This window comes from Pleuronectes platessa, chromosome 14 (assembly GCF_947347685.1).
Source record: "Pleuronectes platessa chromosome 14, fPlePla1.1, whole genome shotgun sequence".
Lineage (NCBI taxonomy): Eukaryota > Metazoa > Chordata > Actinopteri > Pleuronectiformes > Pleuronectidae > Pleuronectes > Pleuronectes platessa.
Window position 1 is genome coordinate 19,145,274 of NC_070639.1, and position 16,328 is coordinate 19,161,601.

Sequence of the window (16,328 nt, forward strand, 5' to 3'; positions counted from 1 at the left end):
AATGTTTGAGATTCATCGTACAAGTGTTGAGACTTAACATTGGAGGCGGCAGTGTTTCTGCTTGTTGAGCAGAAACAGACAACGTTATTTGCTTGATGTCTTGACTTTGCTCTCATTATTATTCAAGTGGCATTTACAAGAAGTCGGTAACCCAGATATACCCACTGGCAAACCTAGGAAATCAACCTGCTGCAACCTGTGCAGGATCATGGAGGATATTTTATTTTCTTTCATTACTGGTCTTTCCACATGCTGCTTGTTTTTTAAGCTCTCTGTAGGATACCGATGAGCCCAAAGTAGAGAATCTGAGGAGTTTAGAGGAATGCATGGGGAGACATGCCCTCCCCTGTAGTTGAAGGGGAATAAGCGAAAGCACCCCTGAGAGAGTCGTCTTTGAACAGCTCTCCTCCCCTGTGCTTAGAGGACACCGAGATCAACATCACTTTTGACTGGGTCGGGCCGGGCTACAGCTCCAGTGGCCATGCTTTTGAAGTCAGTTGCTGACCCTTTATATTGTATTTTCCTCTGGGAGTGACAATTCAATCAGAGGATTCATTGGTCTCCATGTTCGCCAGATTCACAAAAAGTGTCTCATGGCAGGACTACCGAATCGAGCCAAGTCCATGAAATCGTTTCCTGAAGGACTCAGCATGGATTTAAGTTCTGAGACACTTTTTTCAAGGCGTGAAGCATCAAAAAAGTGAGAGAGCCACACGCAGAGAGCCATTAGAATCCAGAGTTGTTAAACATTTCTACTGGAAGTGATATTTACAGAAAGTAAATTATGACTGTCCCACATAATCTCACACGTAGAGCAAACAGCAGACGTGCATGTCTACAGACAGCCCTGGCATTTAGACTTCCTTCTAAGTATGCTACACAAACTAAGAATGTGATTATCACGCTCTCAGTGAATTTTTAATGTTTCCACTTTAACTGTCACATCACAAGATGTCGTTTGGTGTCATAACATAACACGCAGCGAAACTTTGACTCATTGTACAGAAAGCATTTGCTTGAGCTGCTGACCAATTGGAGAGATGCCTCTTTGCTGGGTTTTCTCCAGACATTCGTGGGGACAGGCTGTTTTTCCTAACTCCCTGAATAACTGTCGTCAGCTGCCCAGTCCCACGGGAGCCGCGGCTCAGCAGATAAACCAATGCCTCCTTCTAGTCTCTTGGAATTGCAATCCAAGGCCACCTTCCCTTTCCTCCTCCCCACAGGCTGTGGAGATGCAGATTGCATCTCCCTGACCGAGAGGGAGCAGGGTAGAGAGAGGCCATCAGTGGCTCCATTTTCATATTTCGAGGTGACAGGAGTGTAATGTATTACCTTGCCTTATTCCAAAGATAATAAACTCCTCTGTATAATGCCCAAAATATTCACAGTGGTATCAGGGTCCTGATGGCTTTGCACCTTGCTTTGCACCATTTTCTTGTGCTTTTATTTTAATCCCCCACCGCTTTGCTCGGTGGCTATCATCCTATCGAAAGGATCTTTTATTTCCAGGTTACTGCAGCCCTTGCTATCATTGAAAAAGACAGAATACATTCCAACCCTGTCTTTTGTTTGCAGGGTAAAGTTGATCTAACTCCTGTTTTAATCAATACATAGTCAATGATGATGAGTTGAGCCAGATTGCACATCTATATGCGAGGTCATTTTGTTGCAGGCATTGTAAATAAAGCAGCGCCAACATTAATAGCAGTGATAATTAATGGCCTTCTGGAGATTACGACTTGGCCCACAGCAATAGAGCGGAGGTCATTTTCTATAAATTATATTTAAAACATCTTTCACAAAGCCAAAGAGACGGGTTGTACCTATAATATACAGCAAATCTTAAACTTATTTTTTAAATTAAATTATCAGACTACACACCACATGCATGCATTAGCTCTTCCTTGTTTTTGAATGTAGTTAAAATTGTGATTAATTTGTTTAATCTGTAACATGTATTGGTTCTGTGCTTTGATTACAGAAGCAGTTTCACATTTCCTGCTGCTGTTGCCCGACCGGACCGGCCAATCTGACGTGGTTAAAGGGACGTTTGAAGGGAGGCTAACTTGTGAGGAAAAAAGATTAAAGAAGGAAGTTCAACCCATTGATTGATAACCATCTAATGCAGAGAGACAGTCTAGACAGCCTGACTTTTAGTACCCAGCCTGGACCAAGTTCCAAAAAGCACACAATCCTAAAGCTGCTCAGTTTCTGCAAAAGCAGTTTGAAAGTTGAAGTCTCGGGAGTCTGATGATATCATTAGTGGTTGTTGTTTTTTTTCAAATATTTGAATGCTCTCTCTGAGAAAGAAGAAAACTAGAGCCCTCCACTTCTCTGAAGATTTGTCATAGTTAGAATATTAATCTCTGAACAATGGGGGCAGGGGGGGATATGGTGAAAGTTGTCTTGTGACACCAGTATGACCTTGACCTTGGACTATTTTACTCTCTAATCAGTTCATCCTCAAGTCCAAGTCCATCGTTTTGCCAAATTTACAGAATTTTATTTTGAGGCCTTCACAAGAATGGAACAGACGAATGGACAAAGAAAAAAACAAATATATCCTTCTATCTTTCTTTTTACTGCTTGGAAAGTCCATAAACAAATGTACCGATCGATTGCTTGTTTACATTAGAATACAGGCAATTATATTGTTTCTCATCATGATATCTGTTTCTGTAACAAGCATTTCCAGCCACAAGTAGCATACTATATAAATGACCTGTTGCACACTAGGGGATTCATGATGATCTCATTTTAGCCAGTGAGAGTAATGACACAGAGATGAGGAACCAGGAATGATGGTTATAATTTGGCTTCTTTTTTCCCCTCATTATTTACAAAGGCTAATTAAACTCATAACAACATGAAGCTGATCCTCTGTTTATCCATTAAAGGAAATCTATGTCTGAGAAGTATGTAAATAATCATAGTAATGAGACAATCCTAATGTGGAAGACAAACAAAAATACATTATACTGTAGTCATAATATATTGTCAGTAGTTTGTACTTGTTTTAATAGCTAGAGATTTAGTTTCTCCCAGATTATAAACATTATATATTAGTATCATTATTATTATCATTGCATGTCTGTCATGTGATATATGATGCTGTAATTGGAATAGCTCAATCGTACTCAGATGCAGCATTTAATATTTAATAACAGCATATGCCGATTTTATTGCAGTGGAAATGTATCTATAGGTCGTACAGTCATATAAATGTCAAACTGCTCGATCACAAGAGGTGTTTCTGATTTCACTGCACTGAAAAATATTTTTGAACCATTGATAGTGATGAGAAAAACAAATGAGCACTTCAGCCAATAAAGGGAAAAAAATCATCAAAATGGATCAAATCTATTTAAAGAAAGAAAGTGCCACACTGCAATTTTATAATTATGTGCTCCATAAGACTTGATTGCAATTTCCAAAACACTTGAATCAAGGACTTTGTAATTATCTTGTTAACAATAATCAGATGTTGTGCTAGAAAATGATTGCTGGATTATTGAATGTATAAGACACGTGTCCTCTACCTTCTACCCAGCTCCACTCACTGGATGAGAGAACTAATGAGAGCTGTTGGAACTAGAGAAAGTTGGATCCAATGTGAGAAGATCCAATAACAAACTGCATAAGGCCTGGCAGCAAACACACACGGCAAGAATTGCAAAGTGAAAATTTTGAGGGTGATTGTGTCGAGATTTGAACGCAGCTGATATGTGCGGCAAAATTTGATGGAAATGTATCTGTCACATCTATTGTGTGAGGCCTGTTGTGTAACCACACTTTCAATTTTAAGTCCCCCTTGTTTTTTTTGTTTTTTTATATACTTAATTTGTTTTGGTTTTGGAGAATTTATCATTAATTAATTATGGTTTTATTATGTTTCTATTCATTTGGGTTTCTGTGCTGGGGTGGAGGCATTTGTATAACTGTTTTGGTTGAGACCTTCACATCATGTAATTATTGTGCAACTTCATTTAAAACATTTTAGATAAAAACTCAGAAATTAAGTATCGCCAAAATGTAATAGCATTGCAGGTGATAAAGTTTTACTAATTTAAAAAGCGAATTGTTCCCGAAGAAGTTATCTCTGACTGCTTAATCTAGTGCAGTGGCTGGTGAAGCTGGAGCCTATACTGGTAATTAGTGGGATGGGTGCACACACCAGACAGGTCACCAGTTCATCACAGGGCTGATGAATGCTCCTATTGAAATCAGAGTGTGGAATCCCACTTGTTAGGCTCTTGTCTAACAAACGCAGGTCTTTAAACAACAGATATGAAAATTGCTGACACATGAGGAGTATGTGTAGTGACAGTGTTGTATTAGTGAGGAATGGATGCGATGGCTGACTTACAAGTTGGACCAGTTTCGTCTGAGTCGTCGGGGCAGTCGGGCTCGCCGTCGCAGAGCCAGGCCTCCGGGACGCAGGTGCTCTTGTCATGACAGTGAAACTCCCCAATGTCACACACAATGGCTTCTGGATGACATGAGGGAAAGGGGGTGGAGAAAGAGACAGAGAAGATGCAGCATGAGGTGATGGCACTGAGCAGGTGGTTCACATGTTTCACCAGATAACATGCACTGGAGGTAAACTTGAGCATGAGTGTGAGAGGAGTTGTGGACTTGTTTTGGAACCATGTGCACATAAATGGATCCAGTGAAGAGACACTGACACCATTATCTTTACAGGTTGCATGGAGCTGAATGAACAGTCATGTACAGTCATGTACTGCTTAATCTCAAATACTGCATGTCCTTTTGTCAACACTACATTTTTTTTTTGCAAAGCACTCTTCTTTGATAGAGCAGAAGGCTAAACATTTTTTCGAGAAGATTAAAACCAAAAGAAGCAGAAGCAGGCGGTTCACTGGCATTGTGATTGTGACAGCTGCTTTCCCTCTAACAAAGACAAGATGTCCTTCGCGCCTTGGCAAACTATTACAAAGCAGTTTGGCAAGTTTGTTCTTATCGTCTTGCCTCCTTGGTGTTGTACTTGCATTTGATGGCTGAATTGGGAGGAGGAGGAGGGGGGGGTGAAAGCACAGTCAACTAAAATGTCATCATAGCCTTTCAATATAGCAAGCATCCGTCAAAGTGTTGACATGTTTCCTGCCGGTAGCTGTCAGAGACTGCGCTCCATCATTCTGCAGAATGACATAAGCCTTTGCTAAAGATTTGACACCACAAAGTGACCTGTCGCTACTTCTCCTCAGCCCAGAGGAAAAACGGTAATTTGTTTCTTAGCTTGACCCGCGGACGATCCGGCAGGCTGCAGCCCCCCCCCCTATCTCTGTCTCCTTTTCCCAGTGTGTTCCTAACCCATTAGTGGTGGGAGTGGAGCAAGTGGGAGATCAGGTCTGCAGCGTTTGAACAGTGGGAGTGATAATTCAACGCACGGCTGCTCCCTGCCCCGGCACCCTCCAGCAAATTCACTACCCGGGGACAAATCTGAAAAGGTCAAACATCTCATCCATTCTTCCTCTTCTATTCACGCTGATGCAATATATTGTACAAGTTAAATCAAGGTCTCTTTTGAATATTCAAAGCCCATTTCCCCCAGATTTTTAAAGAAGGGGGGTTTCTTAAAATGAAACACCAAAGCCATCAAATCTTCAAAGAAAAAAATTCAATAAAATTCATGTCATATTGATCAAAGAATAAAGTAACTCCAAGTAGCCTCTATACTACTCGAGGAAATCGTCCACGATCTTTATTTCTGCCCATTAACTGTGAAATATCACCAACACAAAACAATGTGGTCTGAGAAATATTTCTCAATAAAATGTTAACTTCATTAAAACACTATTTTTGAGCAAGGCCGAGATTCTTGTCTGTGATCTTCAGCAAAACAGGCTGTCAGCTATGATGGACTGTGCCTGCTCTGACAGTTTAATGGTGACTTACAACGAGGGTCACACATTCTTGTGACATTAATTACACTGACACTAATTGCATTTTTAAACACATGTCGAGTGTTTGTGAGCCGAGCGTGCTGACTACATTATTTACATTTCTCCTGAAAAGAAAAAGAAAATAAAGAAAAAACCCAAGGCATCAAAAGGCCCACGCTGAGCTGGAGGTTGGCAGCAGCATGTTCAGTTTGCTGAAGTCTCTACAGGGATGTCTCCGAAGCCTTTAAAGCTGAATTGATTACCACTGAAAAGCAGAGGGGTTGGTGACACAAGGGCCATTTCCTAGGCTCGTGATGGAAGCCATGAAAGAAACTGCCCCTGAATCTCAGAGCAGCCAGTTACCTATTGATGTTCTACCTCCTTTCATGCCACTTCACCTTGAAAGCTAAAAGGCCAAATATGAATCAGGCAAATGACCTATTGTGTTAATTCATCTCCCCCTTCTCCTTCTCCACACAGCCTTCTCCTTGACACTGGCTCCACGTGCAGCCAGTGTCAAGGAGAAGGCTGAATAGGAAAACGCATGTTGTTTCTTTGTTTCCGCCTCCATTTAATAATGGATCTGCACAAGAGAGGCAGGTCATTTCAGGTAATTTTATAGAAATATGAGTGGCAGGAATAGAATATAGGCAGCAGCGACATTCAGTAAGTGTGGAAAACCAGGTTCCATTATCATGACAGTGGGAGACACACTGATGCACTCAGCCAGGCACATTTTCATGGGCTTCATTCCTGAAACACAAGAGCCGCCATCGGCACAAAATTGTGGCTCATTGAAGCGATGCTGAAAAAAGGGACAGATTTTCACCGGAGCAAAGTATTAGCAAAGTAAGGCAGGCAGGCTAGATAGTGTACACACCTGTGTAAGTAAAACTACCATATCTAAAAAAGAATCCCAGTATTCTGCATGAACACACAGCAAATCTCTTCATCCTGCATTTGTGCAATACAGCATCCACTCCCATTTTCTCAGTCCTATTAAAGTCTGAATTACATGAGAGCTTAGGTATTCATTTATCCCTCTAAACAATATTATATTCCAGAGCTATAACGCACTAAGGCATTACAATCCTCTGAATTGCATCAGACACACAGTTCACAATATGGTACAGTGGATAAGTCGTAAGCCACGGGCCTATTCAAACAAAACCTATGTTATAAAAGCAGCAGTGCAGCGCACAGCTCAAACTGGCAAATTAAACGTCAGCTATGCTGTGCAGCTGGAAAAAGGAAGATCTGAGAATAGTCCTGAGTCAGAGCTATCTTACGGCTGCAGGTTGAGGAGGAGCTGCCTCTCAGAGAAGCTATTTGCAGCTCCTCCAACCTGCTCAGCGCTCCACAGAAAGCCGTGTGTGAACTTGACAGGGCAGTGATAGTCCATTAGACCCGTGTTGCATTCAGGGCGCTCAAAGTCACCCGACAAACTAGTGTAGAGGAAAGAGAAAGAAGTGTTTGAATAGCTCTGGCAAGAAATTAATTTGTGAGGCATAAACAACAATTTACTTTACACTCAAAGAAAGTTTCACTCCTGAAGAGAAAAATGGCAAAACAAATAATTTAAGTCTTTGAACTAAGAGCTGCAGCTGGTGATTTAAGTTGAATAATGTTTTTCCAGAATGTTTTTTTCTTTCATTTTTTACTTCACTTCAGTCGTCAGTGTAGAAGCAGGCAGAACACATTGGGAGAGAGAGCAGGGAGGACGTGCGACGAAGGTGACATGAAATCAAACCACGGACATTGCAACCATGACAGCAAAAACATTGTGTCCTTAAAAGCAAAGAAAATTGCATTTTGCACAAACCCACACAAAGAAACTTAGCAGGAAACTGGCTGTTGTAAAAAACTATAACCCACAGAACATCAGCTCAGCTCGCCACAGAGATTGGAAGAAGAGGAAAAAGGAAACCGACAACCACTACCCATTAATTAACTCACAATTGTACAATCAATGTGTAAAATATCAAGTAGCGGTTTAATGGGATTAGGTGAAAGGCCAATGTCAAGGACTTCCTGGAGTCACTCTTGATTTCATAGCAACCTCATGGCCATGACAAACCTCCCGGAGGTTAATGTGAGTGAGCTTCAAGGTACCGATAAGTGGTTCTGATATTTTTTCTGAGTGCCAAGCTAGATGTTCCTCCAGGTTCATTATTTGCCTCTTGTGTATAAGGTGACACTTTAGTCAGAGCAAAGTTATTTTTGCATTTCCCCAAAAGACCATGAAAAATAATATGTCCAACAAATTATATACAACTATTTAAACTGATTATCACGTTGCTTCTCTGTTTCTGAAGCCAAGCAAAGATAGCAGCCTACCAGCCTCTTGGATTGGAAACTATTGCATTGGACAAAAAGATTGTGTAGAGTGATGTTCAGGTTTTGCCGTTAAAGATTTGAAAAGTAAAAGAGACGATGATCGATATCTGAAATGATTGCAGATGCTACACAAAGATACTATAAAAAAAAAACAAGAAGCGTTTTGATGGAATTCTGTACAGACACAAAGTAAAAATACATACGTAGAGCTCAGCCCTCACAGTTACCACACAGAGTGAGACTGTCACAAGTGCACACTTTGTCTTTACACCTGAACCTGATCAAATTACAGAGCAGAGTCCAATCAGAGGGTGGTCTCGCTCCCTTCATAGAAACCTGATGGTCCTGAGAGGTTAAAGTAGATTGTCATGAATGAAGGGGGAAAGTCCTTCCATGACCCAGATGGTTGTGTATATAGGTAACAATTGCTACACTACTGCAACGAAAGTATCTGCCCTCTCTCTGGATTCTTTGATTATATATAATATTTGTGTAACATCACCACTGATACAATTCGTTCCCCAACTTTATAACGACCCTTTTTTAACAAATACAAATCATTTCAACACATGCACAAAACCTAAATGACGAATTAGTTACTGGGTTTTCAAAGGTTTTGTACAAATCATTCACCCTCATTCTCAGTTCACACTCAGATCATATACTGTTTATATATATATATATATGATATAGGGAAATATGTCAAATGAGTAGCTAAAGTACGTGCAAAAACTAAATATATAAAAAAAAAAAATCCTCCATCACCCTGATGTCATACAGTTAATATAAATAACATTGTGAGTGTATGAGGCTGGAATAATCTGCTCAAGGATTCATGGGTTTTGTGACATGAGTCGAATGAATAAATACATTTTTCACTAGCTTCTTAGGACAAGTGCACTATGGCACAGACATTAAAATGTACTTGGAATATTTTCTTCTGCAAGTGAATGCATACAAATACACGCACACACACACACACACACACACACACACACACACACACACACACACACACACACACACACACATATAGAGTGACCTTAAACCCTTTTTACAGTGTCACAGCAGACTTGGCATTGTGGCCAGTTGCAGGTCACACATGCATCATGAATAAGCACAGGTTTATGAGCCAAACTATGCAGGTTATTAAGTATAACAACAGAATAAGTTGGTCTCCATATCTTGAATCTGCCAACAGATTCAGTGCAGTGCGGCGCATCTCAATGAAGTCTCACCTGCATAATGAATCTTTATTACAAGCGGATCACGAGAAGCAACATACACCATGTGGTATTTAGACTTAAATGTCAACCGCGTCAAGTCTGATCAGAATATGGAGACTAGAGAGAGTACCGTGACTCCGCCGACTGATGAACGATTTCAGAATGTCACAGCACTTTCTGGACGCAAGCCCAAGATTATATGTGCGTGTCAGTTCTGCAGCACTCACCCCTTCTTGTTGATTGTAGAGGGGGGAAAAAGGGAATTCTTAGAAATCTCAAAGCCATCTCAGGATAGAGAGATATAGAGATATAGAGATAGCGAGAAAGAGAGAGGAAAGGATGTGGTAAGAGCGAGAGGTAATTATATTTACAGAATCTGAGGTTTAACAGGCTCCAGGAGACGGCTGCTCGTACCCGGGGCCATCCCCCATGGCAACGCTGAACAACTCTGCATTCTAGCCATGAAATGGGTAAGAAATCAATGCTGGAAGACTTTGGGGTTTTCATTAGATACTGCCTGACCTTCAGCACAGAGTGAGGTCACTTTTATTTTCTCTACAACAGCAGGGGCATGTCAACAAATTATCGAAAGCGAACACCACATGAAAAGTTTCAGAATACAGTTGCAGAATGGCCTCGTGCTCCTGGGCATGAATCCCATCTCCAGTAAACAATGAGTGACTCATAGAACCAATTTGAATCTGTATGCTGTACGGTGCTTTTACCTTACAGCGCATTCACAAATAAACGACAACATTACAACTAATTTGGGCATTTTTGAAATTATTTTTATGTTAAATAACATACTATTCAATTAAAATTGCCTTTTCATCTTAACATTGTGCCATTTAATCTTAAAAAGCATGATTTACTGCTACATGTTGCTACTTAAGTGTATTCAGAATGTGTAAATGTTGAATGGTCTGTATTTATATTGGGTTTTCTAGTCTTGATGACCACTCTAAGCTGTTAACAGTACAGTTTTTGCCATTCACCCATTCACACACATTCATACGTTGAATCTATGTGCAGCACTTTCTCTATGAAAAGGTTACATTTCAGGGTTCAGTATTTTGCCCAAGGAAACTTTGGCATACAGAATAGGGAAGACTGAGATCAAACCGACCACTTTATCGTAAGAGGACGACCGCTCTCCCCCCTGAGCCACAGCCTGGGATCTTTTTTTCCATGATTGAGATCATGATTTTCATCTAAAAGTTTACCAGAGGTGACAAAAAACGTGAATAACTTTGATTAAGTTCTTGCCTCTTTCTCTGCCACCGAGTCCTTGTCTCATTATTTTATGACACCTCTCACAACAAACCTTGCTAAGTGCGTATGCACTACGGCGTTGAACTGAGCGACAAAAACCTAAAACTCATTACTGATAACAACTGTAAATAAAAGCCATTTTGCTGCTTAATCTCAGACCTGCCACTTTTCTGTGAACTAGCAGGAAGAATGTGTTGTTTTGGACATAATACGCTTATTACCAGTCGACACAAATGTAATATTTGCTAATGCATGAAAGTCTCTTCTTACATCTGAGTGATTGCAGTAACTGCAGTGTGAGGAGCTTTAACAACATCGTACAAAAAAGTGTTCCTGTTACCCATGTTACCCAAAACTGGGCTGTTTGTGCAATGGACTATGATGTTTCCTTTGTTATAACCAACATTCAATTTTGATTCCTGAATGGTGGCTGTTGATACATTTGGCTCATAGCGGGCTTGGCTCTATTAAATTCCAACATTATGTTAAAGATTTGGCTTATTACCAGCAATGGGAGACGAGAGGGACCACAAATATTGAACATGTTCTCCGCTTTGGCATGTGTCGTGCTGTTACTGCCACAGAACCAGGGTGAAGTGGATGAGGTTTTGCAGTCGTGACCTCTGGGATCATGTCGTCATCAGTTCAGTGACACAGAACGGAGAGAAAATTCACCTCACAGGAAGGGCATCCTTCAACCGGTTGTATGTCACAGGCTGAAGCCACGCCTCCACACGCAGTTTGCTGTGGTCAAAATCCAGTATAACATGAATACATGCACCAGTATCCCTCTTACTCATGGAGTAATCTAGTTTGTAAGATTGGTTCTATTAAAAGCAGGCTATGGACTTGTCCCAGATACTGATATTACGATATGAAATATATTCTTAAACCCAATTACAGGATACTTTAAAAAGTCCATGGAAGGATAGTAGTGCACATGTGTGTTAAACAGCGGAAATGAATGTTGGCCAAATGACAACACAATTTGTAGAAAATACAAAAAAACTATGATAGACACAGATAAGACCATTGAGATGAATTGTAATTGAAACTCCTCCGACAAGAAATCCTTCTACACATTTTAAAGGGCTCCGAGTCATTCTCTGACTTGTGGCCTATACACGTGCAATTCATTTGCATGAGAATGTGTCATTATACTGCCAATAATAGAAAAGAACAACCCCACCCCCCCAAGCCTCTCATGGCCTGGCTCCCTTTCCGCGCTCCACCCAAGGTCACCTAATCACCATGTTCCTTCAAAGACCTCTATCCTAACCAGGAGCGGTCTGAGGGATTTATGTCTCACTCCATGTCATGATTACCAATCAGGTGGAGTAATGGCTGCTTAAGCAGACAGGGTTTTTGTCATCACAGGGGTGAAGTGCCAGTCAAGGTTCCCACTGAGTTTGTCCAATGCTGGCTGATACTCTGTGGGGCATGTCAGTGCCTTGGGTGCAGCCTCCAGATTAAACTGCATTATCGGAGTGGAGTGAGAGCTGTTATAGGAGGAGATCACATCCTCACCGGCCGTCACTGTACCACAGCAGAAACTCATCGAGTTGTCCATTATCCAACAACTCCATATCCACCTTGAAACTCCCACGAAGTTAACCTCATTAAAAGTGGGCAAACAGGAATAAATTGAAATTCAGCGATAGTACCAGAATATCACCTACTTCAACTGTAGCAACATTTCATCATTAAATCCCCAAACCATGAATTGAAAAATATAATTTCATATATAAACACAAAAGGGAGCTGGGGTTTGTCAGATTTTCATTTCTGCCTAATCACACGCTGGAGTTGATTTTAATCAAGTTGACCATTAAGCTGTAAGCAGAAGAAGTAATTAATATTAGTAATTAATCAAGGAGATAAAACAAATGATAAAAGGCAGGATGAGCCTCACAGACAAATGTTCTTAACGACCAATTTACCATGCAGTGCGTTTTGCAGATTTCATTCATGGTTGAAGGACATCTTCACAGGGAAATAAATATTGGCCTTTGATTTTTTAAAGACAAAAGCTTGTTTTATTTTAAATCTGTATCCTTCAGACGCTACATTTCAAGACCGATTAAGTCAGAGTAGTGCAACTAGGTCCATAGTCCCATTTCAAATGCTGCCGACAAATGCATCCTTCCATCCCAGAGAAACGACGGCTCAAAAAGCAGGACCCTCCCTGGCCTAACCTATCCCAGGATTCATTGCACTTCAGTGACCAACCAGTTTTCAAAGGGGTAATGGTGCAGCAAGCCACAAGACGTCTGATGCTTAGCACTTCAACTAAATCCAACAGCTAACGGTACACATGTTAAAAAACCAAGGGGCGTTAAAACCCTTAATGCAACAGCAATCAGGACGGGACAAGCTTGTGATGCTGATCATGGAAACTAACTTATTTTGATTCTGCCTTTGTGGTTCATGTGGCCCACGAAGACCCACCTCCTTTGTGGGCTGGATATAAATCGTTCTCCTTAGACTGAAGCCCCTAATCCAGATGCAGCAATAATTTTGAATAATCAGCGTTCACAGCACAATGGCAACATTTCATTTCATGGTGCCAGCACAGCCTTTCCCTCATTTATTGTGTTTTCTGCAGATTTGTCCCCTCTCTATCTCTATGTGTGTTTGTTTAGTTGTTGGGCTACGATTTCCTCATGCAGCCAAATCCACCTGTGCATCCATTACCCATCCTCCCATCAAGCTTCTGTAGTGCACTATATTCTCCAGCCCCAAACTCCAGTCTTCTGCAGATAGTTGGTTTCGCCAAGGTGGTAATAACACTGAGGCCAAACCTAAGGTCAAGTTTGTACTATTCTTGTATTTTCTTGAACCATGTCTAGCTCAGTATGCCTCAGGCTGTTACCTGTAATCTCAGTCTGCCTGTTTCACAATCTACGTTCCAGCCAAGAGTCCAGCACCGTCTGTCTGCCCCGCTCCACCCGTAGCTCTGAATCAGCAGCACGAAAGCTCCCCCCATCAGCTCCTTTATAAAACATTTCGATCTGCTGCAAGTCTCCTGTCTAAGTTCTGTTTAGATTCAATGCAACTCAACACAAGAGCTTCTGAAACAGTCAATATTTTTGAATTGTGTATTTTTTTCAAACGTACTGTGAGATAAGATATTGAATAGTTTTCAACCTGCAAAAATGAATCGTCCAATAAAAGGCCAAAATCTCCAAACGGCACATTTGTTTAACTCTCGATATGATTTAAATATAACCCTACACGTTGCTAATGTGGCATTTCTGTCTCATTGGCTGCAAAGTGGACCATAGAACCATGATTACTATGGACTTGGCCTTTATTTGAGTTTTTCCACTCCTCTCTTCAGTGGAAGTTGCACAGCTGGGAATCTGATTAGTTTTGTTCCATTAGAAGCGGAGAGACGTGTCTCTTCCAATGTGAATCACAATATAAAGAAGGCTTATTAGCCATGATAGCAGTAAAACTGTTTAAACTGTGCTGTGGACCGGGAACTGAACAAAATGTCATATTGGAGCAAAAAGCATTTTTCTTAAGAGCGAAAATCAAAACCTTATTGAAGTGGAATGGAAGTCATTTGTATATAAATCATGAGGGTATGTGTGGCTTGATAATCCTTTTTCAGAAAAGAGGCTCAAATTTTAGGTAAATGACTTTATCTCTTAAAGGGATAGTTCACAGAGAAATACAAATGATGTCATTATCTACTCACAACGATGCACTAAACACTTCTGGAGTCTCCGGGGTAAACTCTTTTTAAAAGGGTTGTTACACAAAAATCACAGATCGGTTTTATATATATATATATATATACTTGGACTGTTGTTCTTATTTTGTTAATGATAATGGCTGTAATACAGTCTGTAACACTTCTACAACTGGCGGCAACCCAATTTCAGTACATTTAAAGTAAATCAAAGAATGTATTACATGGATTGATGACTTTCATCATTTATTTAAAACTCGCAATAACTTCTACACCTGCAGTGGTTGCATTTGCTCAGTACACATGAGTGCCGAACTGAAAGGCTCATACCGAAAAAATGCTTCAGCTTCCAGACATCTCGGTGTCCTGACACTCTAACCCAGCTGTTTAGCGTCTAATACGTCCACACACTGCTATAATTGAGGAAAAGCAACCTAACAAGATTTGCAGCATTGTTGCATTTAAAATAAGATCACTGAAGAAATCCCCCAGTGGCTGATAAATTGATTAATATGACATGAGTTAGATGTTGTGTGTGACAACAGTTCAAACCAGTTAAGACTCAAATTAACATGACTGTAGAAACTATATTATGTAAACAGATTAAGCATTGACCCTGTCGAGTGAAGTGACATGTCTGGACAGATCCCTGAGTGTCAGCTAATCTGAGTTCCCCCGGCGAAGCCACAGACACTTCACTGCTGAGGCTGAAGCAGCTAAGAGGCATCATTTCATGCAGCATCAACTTCAATAACAGCAAGAGATAACTTAGGTACGGTGCTTTAAAAAGATACAATACAAATACAATTCAGGTCAATTAAATGCTGCATTATTATTATTACTTATTACAGTAAAATGATACCGATAAGTATGAGCACAACCATGTCAAAGGTGGATAAAAACAGTGATCTTTACAGCAAAAAAATATTGTCGCAGCTGCTTCAGGATCAGGGCAGACACACATTATGTGAGGGCACGTTTATGTTGTATTACCGTGTCCTCGGTAGGGGGGGGTTGTTAGTGTTGATGTAGTTGGTTCTCAATATTTTCTCTTACTTGAACTTTATTAACTAACCATTCAGACTCTGTGTCTGAGTGTGATTGTGTTAAAATTCCAGGTATGTGATGCTTCACCTCTACAAACTGTGATTGCAGCAGATTGGAAGTTGATAAGCCAGACCGAGAAGCAGCAGCCAAACCTTATCTTAGTGACTTGTCTTTTTTCACATTACATATAAGTAATCTTAATGCCCAAAATTCTAGATCAACACCGATAGCACAAAAACTCTAACTTAATCTCATCAAACTGAAGATTTGACAGAAAACCACAGTGGACATTGGGCATTTCAAATGAACCTTTATAAGCCTGTAAAATATATGTTTATTTTATTTTTATTTTAGATGTCTACAGAGGGAAATTTATAATACAAAACTTTGGATTTTTCGTTCGGTTTACAAGCTGAAACTCTTTCCAAACCAGCTCTGAGGGGATAAAGTGTTGAGACTGTGCTGCTCTTCCATTATGTGAATTCTCATTATCTTGCTGTAGGTTGAACCCATGACCAATCAGGCTGTCTCCCTTTGTTACTTATCTTTTTTCCTCACTCTAAATATACTCTATCGCTTCCCGCAGCTGAGTCTGTCCATATAATGCCTAAGAGGGCGTGGTAACATTTTGTTCCAACGCTGGCTTTTTTAGAGACAGAGGCTCTAAAGTCCTCAACAACAGTTAGGGCACCTGTAGGACTTGTTTGCATTAGTAAGTCAAGGCTGTGTTTACTTACACCGCTGCAGGGAAGTCGTAAGTTAACCAATTTCCTAAACAAGGATTTAAAAGGATGCTGCTATATAAATGAGACAGACGTCGGGTGTCACACCTTGTAAAAGTAGAGA

General features: G+C 40.5%; 1 protein-coding gene across 1 annotated transcript in view; it reads right to left on the minus strand.

Annotated features, from left to right (window-relative positions):
• Nucleotides 1-4,613, minus strand: part of lrp1bb (low density lipoprotein receptor-related protein 1Bb) — a 174,583-nt gene extending 169,970 nt beyond the window's left edge. The window contains exon 1 of the mRNA XM_053439172.1: nucleotides 4,367-4,613. Coding sequence (XP_053295147.1) covers nucleotides 4,367-4,613 — 247 coding nt within the window. The remainder of the gene's footprint in view (nucleotides 1-4,366) is intronic.
• Between the last annotated feature and the right edge of the window lie 11,715 nt (nucleotides 4,614-16,328).